At 35.4% G+C, this 27,432-nt stretch overlaps 2 protein-coding genes across 2 annotated transcripts; both read right to left on the reverse strand.

Moving 5' to 3' along the window:
* Positions 1-16,122: 16,122 nt before the first annotated feature.
* On the reverse strand, positions 16,123-20,558 carry LOC145640251 (uncharacterized). Its single transcript, XM_081691553.1, has 6 exons — positions 19,683-20,558; positions 18,304-19,635; positions 17,782-18,195; positions 17,572-17,661; positions 16,690-17,382; positions 16,123-16,452 (listed from the first exon to the last, which is right to left on the reverse strand). The coding sequence occupies exons 1-6, from the start codon at positions 20,556-20,558 to the stop codon at positions 16,123-16,125; spliced, it is 3,735 nt and encodes a 1,244-aa protein (XP_081547679.1).
* Positions 20,559-22,349: 1,791 nt separating this feature from the next.
* On the reverse strand, positions 22,350-26,898 carry LOC145637865 (putative transcription factor KAN4). Its single transcript, XM_081688876.1, has 6 exons — positions 26,005-26,898; positions 25,687-25,763; positions 25,400-25,448; positions 25,017-25,176; positions 22,765-22,837; positions 22,350-22,668 (listed from the first exon to the last, which is right to left on the reverse strand). Exons 1-6 carry the CDS (start codon positions 26,558-26,560, stop codon positions 22,513-22,515), a joined length of 1,071 nt encoding a protein of 356 aa, XP_081545002.1. The 5' UTR covers positions 26,561-26,898; the 3' UTR covers positions 22,350-22,512.
* Positions 26,899-27,432: the final 534 nt, after the last annotated feature.

The raw sequence follows: 27,432 nt of genomic DNA on the forward strand, positions 1-27,432 counted from the left end.
TTCTACTAACCCTAATCAAATTAACAATTTATTTATAACCTAAACTACCCTAATACAAGTATAGGGGTAAGTAAAGGGTCGAACCCAAAAGGAAGCATGCGAGCTAAACACTAAATTCGCTAAGCAAAAGTCAAGGAAAGGATAATTTTGTTGAAATTTTTTTTTGGATAAAAAGCACTAAAACTACGAATAAGCAAAGATAAAGACGAATAAAATCAAGAAAGAACAACGCTAGGGATACGGGGGTGTCAAACATGACTAGAAAGAGGGAAATAATGATAGTTATCAAGAAGAACATGCCAAAGAACACAAGATCCTACCTAAACAATTCATTCTCATGCAATAGTCTAGGCAAATCAATGAAAGAAGTCCATGCTAATTAGGATCATTCTCATGCATCCTATTAGACACAAGCAAATCAAGAGAATAAAGAAACACAATTCATAAAACTCAATTTTAACAACTCATTCTCATGCAATCATTAAAATAGAGGTGATCTTAATCTAGTTCAAATCACTTTCATGCATTTAAACTAGAGGGAAATCAAATAAAGTGTAACAATAATCTCAAGCCATCAAAAATCATATCTTTCATCAATTTAAGGCATGTATTCAATCCAATCATCATCATTCATCCAACATTCAACACATATTTTCCACCCCCTTCCCCTAGATAAGAAATTAGCCTAGAGAAGGGAGATTAAACATAATAGCAAAACCAAAAATAAATTCAAGAAACACAAAACAAAACATGATTAAGAACAATGAAAACAATAATAAATAGATAAACTAAAAGGATAACAAAAATAAGCAACAATAAAGCAAATAAATAAAGCTAAATGAAAGGATTAGAGATTATTAGAGAGAGGATTAATGAAATATGAAAACTTGAAGGAATTGCTTGATTGGAAATTAAACTTGATCAAAAGTGATTACTTGGAAGAAAATTGAGCAATAATCTACTTTATCTCTCTAAAAACTATCTAATCTAACCCTAAGAGAGAGAAGCTCTCCTAAACTAACTAAGAAAATAGCATAATGGATTCCCCCTAATTACCCCAAAAATGGGTCTTTATACAAAGCTCATAAAACTAAGAAAAAAAAAAGAAATAAAAGAATGAGAAAAATAAGGAAAAACAAAAGAAAAATAAAATAGAAAGGAAAAGGAAAATATAAAAAGAATTAAGAAAATAAAATAAAATAAAAGAAAAAGAAATTAAAATAAACCCACAAATCCCCCAAAACCTCACGCATCAGACTCTTCGTGGCTGCTCTAAACTTCCTTCATCGCCATCACGCATCATCAATGGCTCAAATCAAAACACCATCATCACTGACATCAGTAGCAATCAATCAAGGCCGTTAAATTTTCATTAAAACTCGCGTGAGAAGCTCGTGATTGACCCACAATTGCGCGCCCGCACAGACATCGCACAGAGGTCGCGCAAACTTACTGCCTCGACTCTGAATTTGGACTCCAATTGTGTGCGCCTTCTGACAGGGCTGTGCGTCCGCGTTTGAATGAGGTAAGTAATTTGGTGGCTGCTCTGTTCGAAATCGCTGCTCGTAGTGGTTGTTGATGGTGGTAAATGGGTTGGTGGTAATTGGGGTGAGATGCGTGGCTGCTCTGTTTGGTTGAAACAGGGGAGTTGCGAAGAGTGTGTGGGTGAGTGGTTTGGTGGTGATTGATGGTGGTTTTGGCGGTGGCTGGTGTATTGGTGTGATTGAAGGTGTGTGGTGGTAAGTGGTGGTGGTGCGTGTTGTTGCTGCAGTTGTTGTTGGTTGCGGTGGATGCGAGGGAAGGTGATTGTGGTGGCTGTAATTGGTGTTGTTGTGGGGTTGAATTGAGGTGGTAATTGCTGGCGGTTTGGTGCCGAAATGGGAGGTGATGGTGGTGTTGGTTGCTGCTGGTGATGTTGGGTGGTATCGGTGCGATTGGAGGTGGTTTGGTGGTGGTTGGTGTTGCGAATTGTTGGTGGTTGAAATTGGTATTTGATGGTGTTGTGTTTGTTGCTGTTGGTGATGGAGATGGTGTGAGTGGGCAGCTTTGCTGTGAGGGTTGGTGGTGTTGAGGAGCTGGGAGCAAGGGAGAAGGAGAGTTGTGGAGCAGGCAAGTTGTGTGGTGGAGGTTAAGGGATGGTGTGGTGATGGTTAAGCTGGCAGTAGGGGTTGGCTCAAATCATGTGCCTCGAATCTCGGACTTTGAACTCGAACATGACTTTGAAACCCGGAACACCTAAAACCAAAAACACGAGGGTGAATTGGAAAATAAAATAAAATAAAGAAAATAAAGAAAAATAAAGTAAAATAAAATAAGATAAATAAAGTAAAATAAAATAAAATAAAATAAAATGCTAAAACTAAAAAAATAATAAAATTAAATGAAATAAAATAAAATAAAATAAAATACAAAACTAAAATAAATAAGAAAACGAGATAAAAAGAGAAATTATTAAAAATAAAAACTAACGACTTAAACTACAAACATTAAAAGAAAGAAAAATAAAATAAAACACGAAAATAAACTAAAAACTATAGAAAATTACAAAAATACTCAAAATAAAGATAAAAGACGAGAATAATAAAATAATAGAAATAAAGGATATAAAAGGTGAAATTATTGGAAAATAAGCCGGAATACGACTCAATAAACACCCTAAAAGTGACATAAAAGTCACTTATCATATGCATATGACAATAATGTTAATCAAAATTACGCACATGAAATACTTAAAACTTTTCGAGTCTCATCCACTCATTCTAAATCATTGCCGAAACAAATTCAGGAATTAAAATAGAAATCCTCCCCAGTGGAGTCGCCAAAAAACTGTAGGGAATAGTTTCAAGCCTTTAAAATCCCACTAGCTTGAACCCCACTGTGATCATACACTAAAGTACGGTGGCGTCCAAAAGGGAAGAAGATAGAGCAAAAGAGTCGCCAACAAGTTTTTAAGGAACTTGTAAACCGTTCACGAGGTGAAGGTTACACCCCATAACGATCCAAGAGATCGTCAACTCCATAAGGTCATGAACCAATTAAGGGTTCGGGGATGAAGGTACAAATCCAACCTAAAAGAGATTGAACCTGCCCTAATAATAGGCCTCTACTTTATTCTGCTCGTATTCATGTGCGCTTTCCAATTAACATGCAATCAATAGGATTAACCCTAAACCTGTTTAATCTTTGTTGGTTGAATATTAATGCACAAATAAACTATTATTGGTGATCACTTGAATTTATAATCACAATTAACCTAACAAGATTATTAATTATCTTATTAAGCGTGATTGCAGGTACAAATTCCCTTTAAACATGCAATAAAGGTGATCAAGCAATAACAATATAAAATATAATACATATTGTTTTGGGGTTTTTTGTACGTACCCGAATGGAGGGTATGTACGTCCCTCGGGAGACAGATCCGCAATGCAACACTCGAACGGTCCGGTCACCTGCAAAACAACGGACCCGGGGGGGCCGGAGGTCCGCCTTCGATGATCAAGTTAGTGATCGATATAATGTATTTTTAGAGAGAGAAAATAGAGAAGGGAGAGTGATTGTGGGGGGCATGGCCCTTGGAGAATGAATTAACTCCCTTTGAACTGATGTGAAGATCAGTATTTATAGAGCGTTGGGATATGTGCCTTTTAGGTCATTTAACCTAAAAGGCTCTAGGTTTATGGGCTTAGAGCCCATTATCACTCTTCTATCATTGAGTGACACGTGTCATGCTCTAATTGGCTCATAGAGAGCTGAGCTTGCGGACACGTGTCGCGGTGGCATTGGTCCACATATAGAGGGTAATTTTACCCCAAACACATATCAAGCAACATAATAAATAATCAACATCATTAATAATAATAATATCAATCATAATCATAAGCATAGCAAGATCCTAGGCATGATACTAACAAGATTAATAACAAACCCTAGCATGTCACTAAACAATAAAAATCAAATCTTTAGCCCTAACATGATACTAACAATCATAAATATTAGGAAGAATATAGGAAGCATTGTACTTTTAATCATACTTGATATTACCCTAGACATGATACTAGGAATCAAAATAACAATCTAAGCATGATTTCTATATCATAATATCAATTAAACCATTAAAGTACTTACTTGGATGCCTCGTACCTCTTTCTAATAACAAAATACACACGTTAGTAACTTCAAGGAAAATAATAATCAAACAATTAAATTAAATAATTGAAAGAGAGATTTGGGACCAAACTCTCAGAAATTAAAACCTTTCACGTCTAGGGCAAAGGCAACTTCGAATATGGCTAAGTGTATATAGAACTTTTGAATGCGGAATTTTGTATGAAAAAGTAAGAAAGAATGGAAAAAAGAAAAGAATTCTAAAGAATTAATGTTTATTGAGAATTGATGAATGAGAGATGTAGATGATGAATGAATTGTAGATGAAGAGAATTAGATGAATGGAAATTGGTGAATCTTGGTGAATGAAAACGGAGTTTTTGATACGATATTTATAGAGAAAATCATCCAAAAAAGATAATTTAACAAAACAGAGTCTGACGATCGCAAAACAGTATTGGCGCCAACCCTGGCTAGCTGGCGCCAGGCACCAATGGCTAGCGCCTGGCGCCAAGCCTGGTTCCAGGTGCCAAGGCCTGGGGTTGGACGCCAAACTGGATTTCAACGCGTTTTCGAAAATCTGATAAATTTCCCGTACTGGAAGATAAAATAATATAATTTTTTCAAAAATGCTATTTGATCTTGATTAAAACTCTGAAAAGTCCTAATTGAATTAGGAATGAAAAGAACCTTCTAGAATATTATAGAATACTAAAACCATTCCTAATTGCATTAGGAATGATAAATCATATTAGGCCCTCCCCTAGATCATTGGGCCGCACATAAAGCTCAAACCGGGCCCAGTTTAGTAAATTGGCCATAACTTCCTCAATATTCATCGGAATTGGGCTTATAATATATCGTTGGAAATGTCTTTGCAAGCCCCATCCAACTACACCACTACTGGACCCATATCATGGACCAACCAAACTGGATTGGCTTTTTTCTTAAAATAAAGTTTTCAAAATCATGGAGAAAAGAAAAGAAATAAAACTTTCCGCTACACTAGACCTTTCCACACTTTCGTTTCATTCGATTATGATTCGACGTGAAAGGCACTCATCACCGGGTTTGGTTTTGGGGAGACACAAATGGGTGTCTACAGTCGTACTAGATCAATTCTGATTAAAAAATTAGCCTTTATTGACTCAAATTAATTAATTAATTAGGAAAAGTTCTTTAAGTCATTAATTTATTTAATCTCAACACAAGTCAAACAAACGGTTAAGAGAAACATAAAATATATGCACAACAATTAATGCACAATTAGTCAAGTAGGCACAATATGATGCAATGAGTTTGCAACCTAACCATGGCTCTAGTTCTCTAAAGTTCAGGATATGGTTTAGCTAATAGAGGGTCCATGGTTAATTGTCCGGATGCACCGCGCGGAAGCCTAACCGTGAAGGGTTGGCGCGAGTGGATAAGACACCGCGAGATTTAGAAAAAAAAACTCGCTTCCATGGTTTGGTGAATTCAACATTCTCGGATGTACTATACCCTTTGTTGCTCAGAGAGTTCAATCAGGTAGATGGAGCATGAATTCCAAGAGGGTTATGTCCATATGTAGAACACATATGGGTTTCAGAAAAGTGAGAAAAAACTCAATCAGGTAGTAGGATCGAGCAAACCATACGAAAAACCGGTCGAAATTAGAACGCATATTTCTGGCTCGGTATTGGAAGAATTTGGCGCCAACAAACAGAGGTTGGTGCCAGGATTTAGCTGTAGCGCCTGGCGACAGAGCTGTCGTCTGGCGCTACAGTTAAATGTCTGGCGCCAGCTTCTGTTCGCTGACGCTAATTCCTACATGCCTCAACAGCTTTCTGTGCTCAATAAAATTTTCCAGTTTCGCGCAGTGTTGTTTCGGTCCTAGTTGTGAAAGATATTTCTCAAATTTCCTACGTGTAAAATCCTATGTTTTTAACTCATTACGGATGGTCTTTCCAATGAGATCTTTTTTATGCATATGACAATAATGTTAATCAAAATTACGCACATGAAACAAATTATAAATCATTGCCGAAACAAATTCAGGAATTAAAATAGAAATCCTCCCCAGTGGAATCGCCAAAAATTGTAGGGAATATTTCAAGCGTTAATCCCCTAGATTGAACCCCACTGTGATCATACACTAAAGTACGGTGGCGTCCAAAGGGAAAGAAGGTAGAGCAAAAGAGTCGCCAACAAGTTTTTTACGAACTTGTAAACCGTTCACGAGGTGAAGGTTACACCCCTTAACAATCCAAGAGATCGTCAACTCCATAAGGTCTTGAACCAAATAGGGTTCGGGGATGAAGGTACAAATCCAACCTAAAAGAGATTGAACCAGCCCCAATAATAGGCCTCTACTTTATTCAAATCGTACTCATGTGCGCTTTCTGATTAACAGACAAGCAATAGGATTAACAATAAACTTGTTTAATCTATGTTGGTTGAGCTTAATGCACAAATAAAACTATTATTAGCGATCACTTGAATTATAATCAAATTAACCCTGAACAAGATTTATTAATTATCTTATTAAACGTGATTACAAATACAAATTCCCTTTAAACATGCATAAAAAGGTGTGATCAAGCAATAACAATAAATATATCAAGCAACATAATAATAATAATCATCATAATAATAATTATCATAAAATTATATTATTAATAATATTCATAACCATAATCATGAATCATAAAAATAATCATAATCATAATTAATAATCATAAATCATGTTAAAGCATAATAATAGCAAGATCCTAGGCATGATACTAACAAGATTAATAACAAAACCTCGCATGTCACTAAATAATAAAAATCAAAACTTTAACCCTAACATGATACTAACATGAATAAATATTAGGATGAACATAAAAGGCATCATAACAATCATATTTAATTTAAGGAACTCCTTCTTTACCCTAAACATGATACTAGGAATATCATAATAACATCATAATATCAATAAAAACCATCAAAATACTTACTTTGATGCCTCATACCTCTTTCTAATAACAAAATACACACGTTAGTAACTTCAAGGAAAATAATAAACAACAATTAAATTAAATAATTGAAAGAGAGATTCGGGACCAAACCCTCAAAAATTAAACCTTTCACGTCTAGGGCGAAGGCAACTACGAATTATGGCTAGGTGTATCTAAGTCTTGCGAATGCGGAATTTTGTATTTGAGAAAAGGCTAGTTTAGAAAAAGAGAGAGAGAGAGAGAGAGAGTAATCAAGAGAATCTTGATGAGAGTTGGTAGAAGAGAGAATAAGAATTGATGAGAATTGATGATTGTTGGTGAATGAAAACGGAGTTTATATGACGTTATTTATAAAGAAAATCAGCCAAAAAGATAAAATATCAAAACAGAGATCTGGCGCAGATAAAAATTAATTAGCGCCAACGCTGGCTATGGCGCCAGACGCCAACATTAGCGCCAGGCGCTACAGCTGGCGTTTGGAGCTGATCAAGAAATTCATGCGTTTTCTCAAAATCAGATAAAAATTGCCGTACATGAGGATAAAATCGTATTTCCCTCAAAATATGTTCTTTGATTCTAATTAAAACTCTAAAAAGTCAACAAAAGTCAATTTATCAATGCTAATCGAATTAGGAATGAAAGGAACCTTCTCGAAGAATCTAGAAGACTAAAACCATTCCTAATTTCATTAGGAATGATAAATCTATATTAGGCCCTCTTATAGATCATTGGGCCGCATATAAGGTTCAAAACGGGCCCAGTTTAGTAAATTGGCCATAACTTCCTCAATATTCATTGGAATTGGGCTTATAATATATCGTTGAAAAGCTCTTGTCAAGCCCCATCCAACTACACTACTATTGGACCCATATCATGGACCAACCAAACTGGATTGGCTATTTTCTAAAAATAAGTTTTCAAAAACAGAGAGAAGAGAAAAGAAATTAAAACTATCCGCAACACTAAACTTTCCACACTTTCACTTCATTCGATTATGATTCGACATGAAAGGTACTCATCACCGGGTTTGGTTTTGGGGAGACACAAATGGGTGTCTACACCACCATACCCATTTTTTTCGTTGATCGTCCCTCTCTCAAACGTGAGAAATCACTTGCTGTTGACATACCTGAGTCTTCTCGGGGTGTTGGCAGACGTCGTCGTCCCGGTATCCCACAACCAAAAGGAAAGGGCAAACAACCCATTTTCATCAAAAGGAGTGAAAGTAATGACTTCATTTCCAACCTATTTGGTCAATATGCTACTGGACCGGGTAGTAATCCTAAGTTTCGCCTCCAATGGCCACTTAAAATTCCTATCAAGGCGGACAAGACTGCTACAGTCAAAAGGGTGCACCATCCTTCAGCTGAGCCCAAAATACCGACTGCAACTGATTTAATGTCTGAGTAGGCTGCTGATGCGGTTGAGGGTGATGAAATACCAAACGTCGACCTCAGCGAGGTTTTACCTATTGCTGATGGTAGGGCGTTTGAGTATTCTATAGTACTAAGGAGTCACACTGCTTGAGATGTTGGTGTCCCGTACAAGATACGTACAGATGAAACCTTCGACTGAATCTACCGTGACTATGCATCTCAGATCAATGTCCATCCAAGTCAGATTAAGGTTTTTATTGGGAGTACATTCATACCCAAAGGTGATGGGGATTGACAGTGATTGACAGTGGTGATGTTCTTTTCGTGGATGCATTGGTAAAGTCGAAATCTTTTACAATTTATATTCAAGTAACTATTTTTAACATCGTCAATTAATTTACTAATTAATGTGTGTAATGGCATGAGGTTTTTATTTTCGAACGTAATATTTATTGTTTGTATCGTTTATTGTACGAATTTAACGGGTAATATACCATGTGAACTAAGCACCTTGTTCTGTTCCTAAACTAAGACCACAATTACATTAAACTCCTAGTTTAATTGTTGTTATTACGCTAAAATGATTTAATATGGTTAATAACATGGTTATGTAAAATAAATTATAGTTGTAATGCTAATTCGATTTAATATGGTTTATAATATGGTTATGTAAAATTAATTATAGCTATTATGCTAATTCGGTTTAATATGGTTAATAATATGGTTATGTAAAATTAATTATAGTTGTTATGCTAATTCGATTTAATATGGTTAATAATATGGTTATGTAAAATTAATGTGTAATGTATCTCATATGTAATGTGTCAAATTAGAAATTAAATGGGCTGAGTATGTAATAAAACTATAGAGTTGGTAACAATTAGGGCCCACCGGTATTGTAATGAGGCCCACCGGTATTGATGTAGTCCACTGAATCAACAGTTAAAGTCACTCAATGTGCTTATGTAGATGTTCATTAAGGTAATTTGGTATTACTGGGATTGATATAAGCGTTGTAACTAATTGTGTTTTATGTAAATCGGCCTGGAGTTGTGAACACATACTCATGGATCAAGAGGTTCTATGTCAAGAACACTGGACACAGAAAGAAGTCTAAGCTCAGAGTTCAGGGCAAGCTAGACACTCCTCTATGCCGTATGTTTCACATCTAGGGTGAGAAGTTTAATGTTGATCTAGAGAATTTGATCTTCATGCGTGAGGATAATGTGCCGACCAGTCTTCACACCATAAGGGAAGCTAAGATTCTGAATGGTGACAAAGTGGTTGTTGGCCCTAACTTAATGGAGTGAAGAAGATTGAATGAGTTGGGATTTGGAGCTGAGTTTGTTAGCAGTTTTATTAGTATTGTCTCTCTCTAATCTAAATAGCACCACACCTTTTGTTTGTAATATATCGTGGGACTAATTAGTTAAGTAGGTTTGGAATGGCAAATTAAAAGTCACACATTTTGCTATATTTAGCTCAATGATGTGTTGATGATGCTATGGTTAGTGTCATTTTATTTTGAGAACTTGAACATTGGAATGTTAATGTGCTGATGATGCTACGCTATGGTATCCAACTATGGTTATTGTGATTTCGTTTTGAGAACTCGAAGCTTTGAATTGTCAATGGAACTTTATGTTTATCAAGTATGCGGTTACTTTGTGATTTGAGATCTAGGTATGTTAATTAAGTTGATATACGGCAATTTGATAACCATTTTTGTTGGAATTTGATTTGATAATCATTTTCGTTGGAATTTGATTTGAAAAGTTGATATACCGCGATTTGAAAAGTTGATATACGGCATTTGAAAAGTTAGTCGGAAGCCTAATATCGTTCAATTTGAGAATGTTTAAGGTAATTGATGGGAAATAAACATGAAATGTGTAACTTAATATTTGAAAAAGTTATTAGACATGAAATAAACATGAAGTTAGTGTGTAATGTGAAATTTGAAAATATTTACGAATTGGATGAGATAAGACTTTGAAATGATATTAGTTGTTCATTTAGCCATTTATTGAATGATTTGTATTTATGTAATTATGTTTTAGCACAAACGACCATTGGACCGTCATTAGCATGTGTACATAGTTTTGGATCAGGCTACATTGGCCCAACATAGAAATTAAAATGTTCAATGACAAATAAAAAATCCTGGTACTTAGAGGCCCAAGATTGTAGTTGTAATGAGGCCCCTTTCATTACGGCCCCTTTCATTATTAGGAGAAGTTTGGCTCTAAAAAGAGCCTATATCTATCTTTACAACGATAACAACACTGAGCATCTCCTTAATTTTCCATATCGTACAAATTACAATAACAACATTATGAACTAGACCTGGCAATCTTGACCCAGACCCGATGACCCGACCTGAATGACCCGACCCATGACCCAAAATCGACCCGAAATTAGTGACCCGAAATTGACCAGAAATCCGAATTAACCCGACCCGACCCGACCATACCCGACCCGAAGTGGAACTGACCCGACATTGACCCAAAACCTGAAATGACCCAACCCGAAACGACCCGACTCGAGATGACCCGACCCGAAGTTGACCCGAGACCCGAAACGACCCGACCCAAAGTTGACCCGAGCCCGAAGCTGACCCGACCCGAAAATGACCCGACCTTTAACTTCTTTTAGTAAATAATTGTATAAGTTATAAAAAGTTTATATTAGGAAATTATACATTAAAATAGACCCAACAACATCTTACATGACTACATTGACTTTCATATAATAGCTAAAAAGAGGGTCAAAGTGAGATGTGTAAATAGTGCAAAATGTCAAATCGTTAAGAGTAATTTGGGACGGAGAGAGTATAAGAATAATTCAAAGAAATTATTACAACAATGACAGTGATAATAAGAGTACGCATTAAAACTAAGATCAATAAGAGAGTGAGGTATAACTCAATTAGTTAGAGCATCCCTCTTATTTTCAGGAGATACTGAAAGTGATTCTCAATCTAAACACACACAAAAAAAAAAAAAAAAAAAAAAAAAAAAAAAAAAAAAAAGTTAATATAAGTCAAACAATTACTGTATTCCATGAAAAAATAGCCTTAATAAATATAGTGAGTTTTTCGTCAATAAATAAATATATATATATATATATATATATATATATATATATATATATATATATATATATATATATATATATATATATATATATATATATATATATATATATATATATATATATAACCCAATGAATCACCCGAATATGACTCGACTCGAAGTTGATCCGACCTGAAGTTAACCTGAAAATTGACCCGACCCGAACTGACCCGACCCAAAAATTGACCTGATCCAAACTGACCCGACCCGAAATTGACCCGACCCAAAATCAACCCGAAACCCGAAATGACTCGACCCGAACTTGACCCGACCCGAAATGACCCGACCCATACCCAAACTGAATGACCCATTTTGCCAAGTCTATTATGAATTAGGCAAATAATGGAGAACATAAGTGTACCCTTATTATTACAATAACAGTGGTTGCATTTGAGGAAAAGGCCATTTATTTTGGATACTCAGATACCAGCTTCGGGTAGTTTATTTAAGTCATGGCAACTCATATCAATTGTTTGTAACATCGAATTACCCCTCTTAACAATGTTGGCGGCAACACGGCTTTGAGAACCCTTCCTACCCTTGATCCTATAACATACAATCCTAAGAACCTATACGAGGAGGACGTAGATATATGAGATCAATGCATACCATAACACATTAAAACAAACTGCCATCTTTTGACCACACCACCTTTGATTTCCCATCAGGTTCATTACTATCCCTTGCTTCACATAAATGCGTCTCACCGTATGAAACATCCACTGTCTATGTACAACAAATCAAATTTGATTTAGTTTAAACATCTACGGCCCTGTGAAAATTAATAAGGTAGTTCTGTCAATGCTTACCCCAATTTGTCCAAAGTCACCCCTGTTTGGGAGACTATCTTCTCTAAGAGCCTTACGTATCTCTTCCACATTCCAAACTTCCACCCTCGGGAAATAACCCCACTGCACAGGAAATTTATTCAACTAGGGGTGTCAATCGGGTTTTCGATTTAGTTTTGGGTTCGATTTATCAGTTTTCGGTTTGTAACGGGTCGGTTTTTAACGGGTTGGAATTATTAATGGGTCAGTTCAGGAAGGTTTTAAATAATTTCGGGTCGGGTCGGTTTGGTTTATTTTTATTACATTTTTTTTCGGGTCGGATTTTAATCGGGTTGGGTTATAATTGGTTCGGGTCATAATCGGTTCGGGTTAAATTCGGTCGGTTTAAAACGGGGTTTGTCAGTTTAAAGCGGGTTTTGGGTCAACACATATCGGGTCGGGTTGTAATCGGTTCGGGCTGTGATCGGTTCGAGTTGAAGTTAGTCGGTTTGACAACTAGTTTTGCCAGTTTTAAACGGGTTTCGTTAACATATATCGTCAAGTATACCCTCAATATTCTTTAATTAGTTATTCCAGTAGTCAGACGGAGTATTAATTAGTTGTTTAACTTTATGTCCCTTTTTTGTATAATGATTTTAAGGATCAAATAATAATAAAAAATCTAGAGTTAGTTTTTGATTTAGATTTTTGATTTTTTTTTAATACAATATAGTGTTCCATAAGCCATTACTCGTTAGGGGACGATAATATTGTAGCATAAGAGTTTCAATGACATCAAAATTCCAAACCTTTTCAATATAAATACTTTAAAATTCAAATTAAACCCTTTTGTTTTACTATTGATAAAATGTACCCAAAAAAAAAAGAAAAAAAAATTCTACGGTCATAACGGGTTACGGACTTACGGATTATAAGCGGTTCGGTTATAATCAGTTACTGGTTGTAAACGGTTCGAGTATCACTTATTACGGGTTATAAACGGTTCAATCCTAACCAGTTACAGGTTGTAAATGATTTGGGTTTATCAGGTTTTTGTCGGGTTTAAACGGTTTTGGTTTACAATGGGTCGGGTTGCTATCGGGTTCAAAAGTACACTGTTCGGGTTATTCTCGGTTTCGGGTTGTATCAGTTCTGCTTGATATCGGGTACGGTTCATTAACGGTTCTCAAACATTCAGATCGGTTCAGTTTCACTTTTTAAAAAATCAGGTCGGGTTGGTTTACGGTTTTAAAATAACAGGTTCTTAGCGGTTCGGTTCCTTTTCGGAACAGTTCAAAACAGTTTGGATTCACTAGTTCGGGTCGGTTTTTGACAGCTCTATATTCAACTGATCCAAATACAATACTTTGACACAATACAACTGACAACTGTCATAACAGGTTTTAGTAGAAATACTTGGATACAATACAACTGACAATTGTCACCAAATAAAGGCATACGACAATAAAGATGAGACAACCGCCACATCCACTTGCAGAGCCCATTGAGTAAAACCGGCGTGCAAACATAGCTACACTATCCATGAGCTTTTTCAACACGAGGCTGCACCAGTCAAATTCAGCAACATTCACGGCACACGTTAATGCAGGCACAAGATCTGCTGCCAGTCTTGAGGAGTGAGTAGGGCATAACAACATCTCTAGGGACAACAACAAGAACAACGTCTTGAACTCTTCCACCTCCTCCTCCTGCCACTTTCCTTCCATTGTCGCAATCAAGTTACTAGTCACCAGAATACCCTCAAAGATGTATTGATGACCAGTTTAGGTTGATGTAGTGTACCATGATTTACCGATTTACCATATCTCTCCATAATCAAGTTTACTTTGCTCAACATTTCATTGTTTATTGATTGGTATGTTGGAACAGGCATACCCCCATTGGGAATACCAAGTACCCAATGTACCTGATTTTGAGAAAGCCTAAAAAATCTTCCATCATGGGTTCTAAGAGTACTGTTCAAGGGGTCAATACAAGTCATCAACCAGTACGCCAATTGTCTTGGGAGGTTCATGTCACCTCCAATCTTTAACAAACCATCAAACCCCATTTCACCAACCTAACGCTTTCGTCGGTCATCAAATGTTTGGCATACTCTACCAAAAGACTCTATACGACAGCTCGTATTAGGAGGCTGGAAAATCAAAATCCCTAAGGGTCAATAACAAGTCACATTTAACCAGAGAGGCCAATTTGGACATAGAGGCATTTACCCTGCATCTAGCTTTGAAATGTTCTACCAGCACTTTTCCTTTCCTTTTAACTTCTCCACCAACACTGAAATAGTCATCCTACATGTTCATGTAAGAATTAATGCATACAAGAAGATGGAAAATAACCAGATTGAAATTCCTAACATGATATTACATTACCGTGAATAGTTTCGGAGATAGCTTCTTCATTTCAGGTCCAATTCCATCCTGACCCAACAACAAGGCATACTTAATTGGCCTTAAATGTGCGAAAATAACATAACCCTAAACTGTGAAGGAATAACATGTACCTTAATACAAATTCGATCAATGGATGTTTTGCGCTTCTTCAAACTCCCTTTTGAATCCATACATACATTCTATGTATTTACAAATGGAAATTATTCGTCAATAAACTCAAGTCATAATTGAAAACCAATCCTACGATAACTTCAACCCATTCATTCACAAATAATATGTTTAGGCAAAATCATAGGCAAAAATTAATCATATCTTAGGCAAATCATATGTCTTAGTGCAATCACGGCTGAATGCGATTACTTCATTGTATGCATTAATTCAATTGAATCAATAAACTGTAATATCCTAATAACATAAAAGGAATTAATAAACTGTTAGTTCAATTAAATTGATAAACTGTGATTCCAAACCTCAACAACCACATGCCAATTATTATCAACTAGTTCCACCATTTTACATTCAACCCCGAAGGCATTTCTGTGTAGAATTAACAATTATAGATGAAATTGATAATGCCTCAAGAATTCACCTCAAGGTCTAAAGCAGCCCAACTATTACTTACAAAAAATATCAATTACGAAATTGTAATAATCATTCGTGAAACAGCAGCAACATTAAACACGATTCGAAAGCGACATCTAAGGGCAATAAACATACCTATATGCTGCAATTCCTTATGCGACTTGAAACCCTAGCTGAATCAAGTACACTGCCCTCCAAATCGTAAATGATGCCAATATTCCGTAAAAAGATGCTGCAATTGTGAGGTTTACTTAACAACAAGTCGAAAAAGCAACCAAATTTTCCTCCTGGAAACGAATTGTATGCGGCGAATTAGAGTTGCTTAAGGATTTGGATGAAGAATGTTACTCCAAATAGTAATTCGTTGGTGCAACTTAAACCTTGAAGAATTGGAGGTCTAGTAGGCGAAACCCAAGAATTGCAGCTTGATAGGGGAGAGCTCGAAGCTCCTCCAATGGCGGATAATTCCAGAAAACGTAGAGAGAGAAAGAGAGAAAAAACAGAGAAAAAAGAATTGTAGAGAGAGAAGTGGTTGGGAAAATACTTTCATTGAATGAATGTGAAAGTTTGTTACAGGTAGTTATTATAGTGGAATCTTAAGTCATTCTCCGCTAACACCAAAATACACAAAAATGGAATCTAACAAACTTGCCAGCTGGACCGCACTAACAAAGCTAAATAACAGAATTGAACTAATTCCCAATTAACCTAATTAAAATCCCTATCCACCATATCATAGCTTCCTCCGTTCAGAAGACTTGTCCTCAAGTCTGAGAAACCAAAAAATCAGGAAAACGCTGTTCAAAAGACTCAGCAAGCTCCCAAGTAGCTTCATAGCTAGGAAACCCAGCCCAATGGACCAAGTACTGAACAACTTCATGATTCTGTGACTTAACAATTCTCCTATCAAGAATAGCTTCAGGCTGGATTGTTTCATGACCAGCATTCTGTCCTTGAAAAATAGCTGGAATATGAGCTACAATAGGAAGAGCACCCCTGAAAATTTTCAACTGAGAAACATGAAAGACATCATGAATCTGAGCATCAGTTGATAACTTAAGCTTATAAGCCACCTTCCCAACTACTACAGAAACCTGAAAGGGACCATAGAACTAGTAAGACAGTTTATGATTCATCCTTCTCTAAACTGTATTGTGTCTGTAAGCCTGCAGCTTCAGCCACACCCAATCCCACACTTGAAAAGATCTTTAAGACTTGTGTTTGTCTGCTTGATCCTTCATTCTATTCTAAGCTTTAAGCAAATGAGCTTTCAGATCATGAATCATGGCCTCTCTTCTTTGCAAACTTCTGTCAACCTCATCATTGCTGACCTCACCAGGCAAGTAAGGCAAGTGAAGAGGGGGAGGTTGATTGTAAACTACCTCATAAGGGGTCAACTGTAAAGCAGAATGGAAGTGGGTATTATACCACCATTCAGCAAGTGGTAGCCATTTATGCCATTCCTTGGGATTGTCTCCAGACATACACCTCAAATACCCTTCCAAACATCTATTAACCACCTCTGTCTGGCCATCAATCTGAGGGTGATATGCAGTAGATAACAGAATATCAGTTCCATGTAAAGAGAAAAGACCCTTCCAGAAATTACTAAGGAAAACTGAATCCCTTTCACTTACAATAGACCTAGGCCACCCATGTAACTTGAAAACATTGTCCAAATAACATTGTGCCACTTGGATAGCAGTAAAAGGATGTGCCAAAGCCATAAAATGTGTATACTTACTAAATCTGTCCACCACCACAAAAATAACTTCAAATCCACCAAATGTAGGTAAACCAGTAATAAAATCCATAGAAATATCCAACCACACTTCCTCAAGAATAGGCAAAGGCTGTAAATGACCAGGGGAAGCTGAAGTATCATATTTAGCTGCTTGGCATGTCACACAGTGCCTGACAAAATGACTAACATCCCTGGTCAATCCCTTCAGATAGAATAGGTGTTTCACCCTTCTCAAAGTCAATTCCCTGCCTCCATGACCACTCTCAAGTGACTCATGATGCTAGGACAAAATTTTATGTCTCAACTAAGAATCAGGACCTACCATAATTTTCCCTTTTCTTGTTAAAATCTTGCCATTCCAATGAAAATTAGTAACCACAATCTGATTTTATAATTGCTGAATAAGTGCAGAATAATTGGCATCAAGCTGATAACTTGCTGTAATCAAGGATTCTAAGTTAGAATCCACCACAGAAATTGCCAAAAACAAGATTTCTGACCCTTGAACTCTAGATAAAGCATCAGCAGCCACATTTTCTTTACCACACTTGTATTGTACCTGATAATCAAATCCCATCAACTTGGAGAGCCAGAACTGTTGAAATGGAGTTGAAATTTTCTGTTGCAACAACCATTTCAAACTTTTCTAATCAGTTTTGATCACAAAATGGCTTCCAACCAAATATTGTTCCCACTTCTGAACTGCAAACACAATTTCCAGTAATTCTTTGTCATAAACAGACAACTTTTGCCATTTAGGACCCAAGGATCTACTGACATAAGCCAAAGGATGTCCCTCCTGCATGAGAACTGCCCCTATTCTAGTTTTTGAGGCATCAGTTTCCAAGAAAAACTGCTTATTAAAATCAGGAATAGCCAAAACTGGAGCAGAAACTAAGGCTTCCTTTAAAGATTCAAAGGCTAACTGAGCCCGCTCATTCCAGTTAAACCCATGCTTCTTGAGTTGATCAGTCAAAGGTTTGCTCAAAAGTGCATATCCTCTGATAAATTTCCTGTAGTAACCTGTAAGCCCCAGAAAACTCCTCAACTCTTTAGCATTTGAAGGAACAGGCCAACTACTCACAGCTGCTACCTTTTTAGCATCAGTTTCCACCCCTTATGCAGTAATGAAATGCCCTAGATATTCAACTCTTGGTGTAGCAAAAATACATTTGCTTTCTTAAGTAAACATAGAATTTGCCTTCATTAACTCAAAAACCTTTGACAAATGTTTCCAATGATCTTGTACTGACTTGCTGTACACCAATATATCATCAAAGAAGACCAGGACACATCTTCTGAGAAGTGGCCTGAAAACATAGTTCATCCAGCCTTGAAAAGAAGCTGGAGCATTAGTTAGACCAAAAGGCATCACTAGAAATTCATAATGTCCTGTATGTGTCTTAAATGCTGTCTTTAAAACATCAGTTTCACTCACCCTCAGTTGGTGATATCCAGCCCTTAAATCTAGCTTACTGAAAACAATGGCTCTAGCTAACTCATCAATCAGTTCATCAATAACAGGGATAGGGAACTTATTTTTCATTGTTCTATTATTCAGCTCCCTATAATCTACACACAACCTCCAAGTGCCATCTTTCTTGCCAACCAAGACAACTGGAGAAGCAAATGGGCTAGAACTTGCTTGAATGATGCCCCTATCCAACATTTCCTGCACCAACTGCTCAATTATATCCCTTTGTTTCAAAGGATATCTATAAGGTCTGATATTGACTGGAGTGTTGCCAGGTATAAGAGGAATTGAGTGATTAAACACTCCCCTTGAAGGAGGCAACTCAGAAGGTTCAGCAAAAACTTCATTGTACCTTTGCATTAACTCATTAAACTCAGCACAATCTACCAAAGTAGAACATACTTGAATTCCTTCCCTTGAAACATAATAAGGTTCAGTGACCTGCATTAAACACAATTGAACCCCAGAATTCAGAAGCTTAGCCCCTGGGTTGCCCTCTACCACAAAAAGTTTCCTTGAAGGCAAACCTTTTAGTTCAATGTGTTGCCCCTTAAAGTCAAATTCCATCTTCAACTTTTGAAAATCCCAATGTTTAGGTCCCAACAACCTAAGCCATTGGATCCCTAAGACCATATCACAACTCCCTAGAGGAATTAGAAGCACCTCAGCATCAAACTTATGACCTTGCATCATCCATGAAAAACTCTTACACATTTGAGTACAAGGAATATGATTACCATCAGCTACAACAACAGACTGAAATGGAATTTGTTCCAAATGACAACCTAATTTAGCAGCAATACTCATATCTACAAAATTGTGTGTACTTCCTGAATCAATTAGGATATGCAAATCCTTACCATTTACCACTCCCTTGACCCTCATAGTTTGAAAAGAATTAGAACCAGCAAGAGCATGAACAGAAATTTGAGGATCAAATTCACCATCAGACTCCAATACCTCACACTCCTCCTCCTTAAGAGAAATACCACAACAAGGAATCTCAACTGTAAACAGTTGTGGCTCTTTAAAAGCACATTTATGCTCCCTGCTATATGGCTGATCACAATATAACACAATCCCTTAGCTATTTTCTCTTGTCTAACATTAGCAGGAATGTGTTTAAAAAGTCTAGTGTTTGTGGTTGGTTTAGATTTAGAAAAGGTAGAAGTATTAGGATTAGACAAAGGTGTGGGAAGTAAAGGTGGTTTAGTATTGGCTAAAGGTGTGAAAGACATCCCAGTCTTACCAGTAGCAGAAGAATACTTATTCTGCTTGAAAACTTGACCTGAGGTAGTCAGATTCTCTTCATGCAGTCTAGCAAAATCAATAGCAGATGCTATAGTGGATGGTTTAAAGGCACAGACAAAAGGTTTAACAGCAGGCTTAAGTCCTCCAACAAAACTGTCTAAGAGATATGAATCAGGAAGGATATGATTATTCATCATCAAAATAGACCTAAGGTTCTCAAATTCATCAATATATTCCTCAATTGAACCAATTTGCTGCAACTTATTAAACTGTTCTACATCATCCAAAGTAGAATTATCCCTATATCGAGCATATAGATCAACAACAAAATCATTCCAATCGACTATCACAGAACGCCTCACAGACAGATAATTCATCATCCAACTCTCAGCCTTATCAATCATATTCAAAGAAGCTAAATCAACCTTATGTTCATCAACAATTTTGCATAAACTGAAGTATTTGCAACATTTCTTCACCCAAATACGAGGATTATTGCCATTGAATTTAGGAAACTCTAGTTTAGGGTTCATACCTAAGGTCCTGGTAGGATTGGACTTAGTAAAACTGTCATTCGAAGCAGACGAAGGAGTAGAAGGCTCAGAAATTGGAGTCGAAACCTTCTCAGCCTGAATCTCTTGCATCAACTTCTTCATCTCCTCAAATTTGTGCTCGATTTTGGAATTATGATCTTCCAAACGCTGCTCCAAGGTTTTGAGCTGAGCTTCCATGGCTGCCACTCTTCTAGTTACAGGCAGAGGCGCCAGAATCTCTTACTGAAGAAATCAGCAAGATTGGCTCTGATACCAATGATAGGGGAGAGCTCGAAGCTCCTCCAATGGCGGATAATTCCAGAAAACGTAGAGAGAGAAAGAGAAAAAAAAACAGAGAAGAAAGAATTGTAGAGAGAGAAGTGGTTGAGAAAATACTTTCATTGAATGAATGTGAAAGTTTGTTACAGGTAGTTATTATAGTGGAATCTTACGTCATTCTCCACTAACACCAAAATACACAAAAATGGAATCTAACAAACTTGCCAGCTGGACCGCACTAACAAAGCTAAATAACAGAATTGAACTAATTCCCAATTAACCCAATTAAAATCCCTATCCACCATATCACAATTGCGTATTGGAGGATTCCTTAAAGAATTGGAGGTCTAGTCTGGCCTTAACTAAGAATTTCTTTATTGAGAGAATTTTAATGTTTTCATAGCACTCAATAGTACGGAGAACATGATTGGCCAAAAAGGGGAAACGGGGTTTTAAAACGACGGTCTGCAGTACGGGATATGAGGAACGGAGTTGAGAATGGGGGGTTAATGATCGTTAACAGTTTAACGCTCGTGGTAAAGTAAATTACCAAACGACCCTTACTTTACTAACCAAAATGACGTCGCTGCCTCCTTATTAACATGTCTTGTCAATAAGGCTTATTAACAAGTATTTTCTCTTCTAACAATTAAGAGATTTGTTGTTGGGCCAAGGGGGTCGGGCCTCCACCAGCCTCCTCGGGCTCCGCCCATGCATACATCCAACTTTTTCTCTCTCTATTTTACACTCTAAAATAAATTTTGCCTAGGAGTCCATGTCTTCCTTCAAAATTGCACATAATATTTAATGGATGTAGTATTTTGATTATGTTTTCAATGATGTTGTTAAGGTAAATTGATTTAAATATGTGTGAGTTGTTTTATACTAAGGTTAGGAGGATCTATGAATGTTAAAATATGGAACTAATATCTTGTTGAGTTAATTAAATTTGAATTGTTTTATGCTATTTCCTTATTCTTTGTTACTCCCACCGTTTCATAATGTTATTCCCACATACTATTTTGGGCGTTTCAAAAAGATCTACCCATATTGAATATATTTCATTTATAACTTGATTTTTTTGGAATTAATTGGTTGTGAATTGATGACATGATTCCAAGTAAGGAAATCTTTACCTTAAATTATGCAATTATGACTTGTGCTTTCTTAATAAAAAAATCAAAAAAGCTAAATAAGATAAACTAATTATGAATTATGTTGTACAAAAGTGTTAGATTCTAAATATATATTTTTTTTTTCTTATATTTATGTGATTGATTTCATATGTATGGGACTAACATTATAAAACAGAGGGAGTATATTATTCATTGTTTGGTTGAATAAATTTATGAACATTGTCGAGAATTGAAAGGTTGTGCTAGACTTGCAATAATAATAAGTTGAGCGAATCCAGTAAATTAAAACTCACCCACTCACTTTTTTTTCCATTCCAATTTGCATTTGCTTAAAGTTATAAATGAACATAGGGTAAGTAAGTGGTAACAAGGTGAGTATGATGCAATTATAAATATAACATAGTTGATACTCGTAGTTAGATGCCTTGAAAAGGTATAGGTTTGTTTGGCTTCAACTTCTTGCTTGATCACTAGGTCAATATATTACTTGTATTTTGGAAAAGACCTAAAAAGGGACAAACATCATGTGGTCCACGCTTTATACTAACTAAGCTTGGGAAAGACCTAAACTATGTGTTAAAATCATCAAATTCTGATAAACTTTACGGGAGCAGTAAGCAGCAAGTTAGTGAAAAATGTTCCAAGAACAAGAACCAATCGCCTCAACTAACATAAGAACTACCAACTAAATATGAGAATTCTAGCTTAGATAGCTAACCCATCATCATTTATTGATCTTAACACTTAAGTAGATTGTTCTCGTTCGAACTCGGCCGTCCTAAAGTGAACTCTAAATTCAGCAAACTATGATCAGCTGATGAAAAACAGGCAGATGATCCAATCCTTTCTTGCTCCATGTTTGATAATTTCACCCCATTATTACAACCATCCACCTATAGTAAAACTCATAATTAGTAAATAATAAAACATTATATATTCACAGAATCACAGTTATATAAAGTTGCTAACTTGTGAATGTGAAATTGTACCTGAGTTTGAGAATATAGGCTGTTCATCAAGGGAGTTCTGTTGTCTGCGTCTAAGGATGATAACCATGAACCTCTGCATATGTATCAATAGAAATATATCAATGTCATTGCATAATGAATGAATGAATGAAAGAATGAATGTATAATGATCAAGTCATCAACATCATACATAAGTAAACTTCATTCAACTATTGCTAAAAAATTGTGCTGATTTAGTCTGTGCATAATTTATAGAGGAAAAACAAATGGCCTATTAGAGTAAATTCTCATTAATATTATGGCTTTCTTGAAGGTGACGGTTTTGGGCTTGACCCAAGTCAAGTAGAAACTGGCTTGTCAAAGATCACATCCTAGTATTACACTTTTTTTTTGGACATCATTTTCCATAAAATATTTTTTATTTTATTTTTTTCAACAAGGTGACTTTGTCAAGCTTAGCTTTATCATAGGAGTAAAAATGTATTAAAAATATTTCCTTTTAACTCATCTTCAAAGTTCAAATAAATGTATTAAATGGTTTTAATAGATCACTCTTTCTTATATATACTCTATACTAGAAGCACATACATACATTTAGAGCACTAGATATGTAAAACCCTTGACATAAACAAAATTTCTGTGAGCTATTCAATCAAAACCGAAACTTAGTACTCCTTTCGTCCAAAAAAAGTCGTGTTTCTTATCCTTTTTTTTTTTTTTGTGGACGGAGTGTTTCTTATCCAAATTAGCCTTGGAGTAGTTTGTAGATATAATATGATATATATTGAAAATCGATTTTAAAACATTTGGATCATTACTCTCAAGCTCATCAATACAATGTGACTTAATTGTTTACACGTAGCTATTGCTTTTTAGCTACTACCTCCGTTACATATTAATTGCAACGATTTGACATATAGTAGAAAGGAAAAATGTCTGATCGTTGCAAATAATATGAAATTGGGGTAGTATTCTGTTTATACAATGGAACTCAAATCACTAATCTAGTTGTCATTTAGTACCTCACTAGTTCAAACGTGATATACTTCATTCGTTCACTTCTAGTTGTAACAATTCGACTAAACCATGAAACCTTTATTTTTGGTCAGACTATTGCAACCAAAAGTAAACAGAAAGCGTATAATTTTGAACCAAAGAAACATAGTGAGTATACATATTCTATAGAAAATTTGTGCAATAATCCAATTATCCAAAGTGCTACCCTACATTAAATTTGCAAGCAATTTCCCACTTATTAAACAATTGAGATAGGGAGGACTAGCTCCATAGGATACCACCCGGCAGTCCCGCAAAATCAAGTCAACAATTAACATTAAATACAAGATAACATTAGACGCTGCAATTTTAAAAAATTAATTCATTATTCACTCGTTCAAAGATTGATAATCTAGTAAAAAGCCTACAAATTTAAAAAATTTACTGCAACTTCTACAAAGTTATTACATTGAGATTCGAGCTAAACTACTACTTGACTTTTTTTTTTTCCGCACTTAGGGATCTGGACATTCATAAATCTGACGGATGGGAATAAACAAAGAGGATAATTATAATAGTTTAATTATTGGTATTATTATGTGGAAGAATAAAACAAAAAAGAACAAACACTTTTTACACCTAAAAATCATAGATATGATCCCTTTTTCTTCTCCAAATTCAATGTAAGAGAAAAGATTTTTATTGAAAAATTAAATTCTAAAGTAACTATTTATTATTTTTATTTCTTTTATATCTATATTCATTACACCATTAACAAAGAGAGACATAATATGTTGGACCCAAAAACAATCACCACCACCAAGACAATTCTTGTGTATATATGTACATTGTGTCTATTATGTCTATATGTGTTTGCATTCTTATTGTGTTTCCACTTTTTGTGGGTTTTACTCTTTTTGACCCAATAGAGGAAAATTATTTGGTTTTAAATTTTTTTTTTAAAAAAAGTATCAAAAGATCAATCAAAGTATTCAACCCTCATATCAAAGATAATAGACTAAAAAAAAGTAAGTGAGGAGTACAATTTCTATTCTCTACTCTATAGCAAGTGTCCACTTCCTATAATTGAGAAATTTAGACATGTATAGTAGTGTTTATTCCGATAGTACCCTTAAAGAAACTCGTACGCTCCTCACTATCCAAAATTCTTCTTATCACATATATGTCACCACGTAGTGGTATACATAGATTGATTAATCACCACTCGATAAAAGATGGAAAAAAAAAAAAAAAACTAGAAGAAAAAATGAGCTTACAAATTTGTTGTAGGTGGAGGAGATGATGGGTTGAGAGAATAAGAAGGATTGGAATCAGCTTTTTCACAAGAAAATCCTCTCTTTATTATTCCTTCTTGATCATCAATCATCCCTGACCTTTGGTTTGAGCCCATTATGTCTCCCTCATGTAATGTTAGACCTGCAAATTCAACCCCATTTTTTTTTCTTAGCTATAATTAATTTGTCAGAAAACAGAACCAAAAAAAAATAAAAATAATAATTATGTTCTTAATTATGTTCTTTTGGACTAGGACATACTGAATGATATATAGAACTACAGTCTATTTTTCCAAAGAGATATAAGTAGGAAAAATAGAATAATAATACAAGAGAATGAGTACTAAAAAGAAATTCCAAATCACCTGATGATGATAATGTGGCTTTGTCAGTGCTCTTCACTGTTCTATACATCTACATGTAAATACACCAACAAATAGAACAAATTATTTCTAGAAATTTAAAACCCAAGAAAATAAGAATAAAAAGGGTCCACATTATTAAGATTATTAGTATTATTCTTTCTATACTTGATGCTTCTTGTTTTTCACTTCCTTGTTTTCACCCTCCCACTAAAAAATGTAATAAATAATCTTAATTTCATGAAATCATTTACAAAATACAATCATACTTAACTTTTCTAATATCTCACCTGTAAATGACTCTTGACATGGGCTAGGGTTAAATCCTTCACATTCATTAGCTCGAGCACCGATTTTGGCGTAGCTCCTGATACCGATCAAAATAAATAAAAGAAAAAAAAATATACATATAGGATTTTATCCATAAACAGATACAAAGCTAAATCATTTTTTACTAGCTTTGTATCTGTTGAAAAACCATTTTAGCTTTGTATCTAAAAACTAAAATGGTTTTTACTTGATTTTTCTTAATTAACTGATACATTATTAAAGTTTTTTTATAAAAAAAAAATAATTGTGTTATGATCGAGAAAGAAAGGCAAGCTTACTTTCATGGCCACCAAGTAATTGAACAGCATGAACAAAATGAGCATGAAGAGTAGTAGTCCATCTCATCCTAGGAGCTCTAACACTCCTCTTAACACCACAAATCGACGTCGCTATCCTCGAGTTTCTTTTGAATTCCCGGCCATAGATTTGAGGCTGATGATGATTAAGTTGGTGGTGAAGATGATGATGATTATAAGAATTACTACTACTATTATTATTATTATTATTATTATTATTATTATTATTATTATTACCACTATACCCTCTGAATGATGACATACTCAAACCATTAAAATGACTCATATGATCAAACCCTAAGCTCAAAATAGGCTGATCATTACCTAAACCCAATCCAACACTACTACTACTGATATTATTATTGTCATCGGTTATCTCACGACAGTTCATCTCACTACCTGCACTACTACTCCCCGACTCCGTAGTCGTGGCGCTCCGGTCACTGTAAAAGGTGACCGCCTTCATAACAGCCGAGTCATCGTCGGCTGTTAGAGAAATTGAAGGCGGGCTGATTTGAAGTGAGAGATCCATGTTCATATCAACACAGATCTTAAAAATCAATGAAAGAACCAAAAAAAAAAAAAATTGACACAACGCTGAAAAAGGAGTGGTTAGTTGGTATAATAACTTAGGATAGATGATAATTAGATCATGAGTGCCTTATGATTTGCATGGGTTTTTAAAAACTCCAAGAAAAAGAAAGGAGTTTTTAGCTTTCTTTAAATTTTTTTGTGATATTAATAATATTTATAAATGTAAGTATACGGAGTAATAAATATTTTAACAGAGGAAAAGAATTGCAGAGGATGATGAAAGGTTTGTATAGAGAGAAAGGTGTATTTAAGGATTCAGAAAAGTTGAGGTGAACAAATTAAGAGTGACTAACAGAGAAAGAAAAAGAGGGGGTATAAATGAATAGGTGTTGGTGGGTATTTTGTTATATTTAGTTTTTGGAAATTTCTGCAGAGGGAATGGGTTGGAATACGAGAAAACAAATGGGGTACTGTTCAATGGAATATTTTTCAAAGAATTTCCGATTTTTGAGTATTACTTTTATTTATTATGAATACTTGTATGTTAATGTTCTCATCATCATCAATTCATCTTAGTTATCCCTTTCGTAGCTCCCACTCCTAGTCATGTAACTCATGTTCTCTTTCACTAATTTAATTGTGGTGTTGTGCTCAACTTGGACCATTTACATGTTCTTATTGTGTACTTGTTTCTAGGTTATTCTCGTGGCTGCAACGAGTGTATTGAATATAAGTAGATATATCATATACTTCATATGTATTAAGTCAGATTTTTTTTTTTTTTTTTTTTTAAAGTGTAATTATACTTGTATAGTTGTATTAATACATATTTACTTACGGGGGTAATATAGATATGGTAGGGAAAATGTTTGATAT

This window comes from Chenopodium album, chromosome 7, assembly GCF_948465745.1.
Source record: "Chenopodium album chromosome 7, dcCheAlbu1.1, whole genome shotgun sequence".
NCBI classification, from domain to species: domain Eukaryota; kingdom Viridiplantae; phylum Streptophyta; class Magnoliopsida; order Caryophyllales; family Amaranthaceae; genus Chenopodium; species Chenopodium album.

Excerpts from the sequence above, each read along its gene's own strand:
- LOC145640251 (XM_081691553.1), bottom strand. The coding sequence starts at position 20,558 with ATGGAAGCTCAGCTCAAAACCTTGGAGCAGCGTTTGGAAGATCATAAT. Across the intron at positions 19,636-19,682 it reads TTAAACACATTCCTGCTAAT|CCATATAGCAGGGAGCATAA; the intron begins GTTAGACAAGAG and ends TATTGTGATCAG. Across the intron at positions 17,662-17,781 it reads AGAAGTGGGAACAATATTTG|GTACAATACAAGTGTGGTAA; the intron begins GTTGGAAGCCAT and ends TTTGATTATCAG.
- LOC145637865 (XM_081688876.1), bottom strand. The coding sequence starts at position 26,560 with ATGAACATGGATCTCTCACTTCAAATCAGCCCGCCTTCAATTTCTCTA. Across the intron at positions 25,177-25,399 it reads AGCCACATTATCATCATCAG|GTCTAACATTACATGAGGGA; the intron begins GTGATTTGGAAT and ends TTGAATTTGCAG. Across the intron at positions 22,838-25,016 it reads CCTCCACCTACAACAAATTT|AGGTTCATGGTTATCATCCT; the intron begins GTAAGCTCATTT and ends ATACATATGCAG.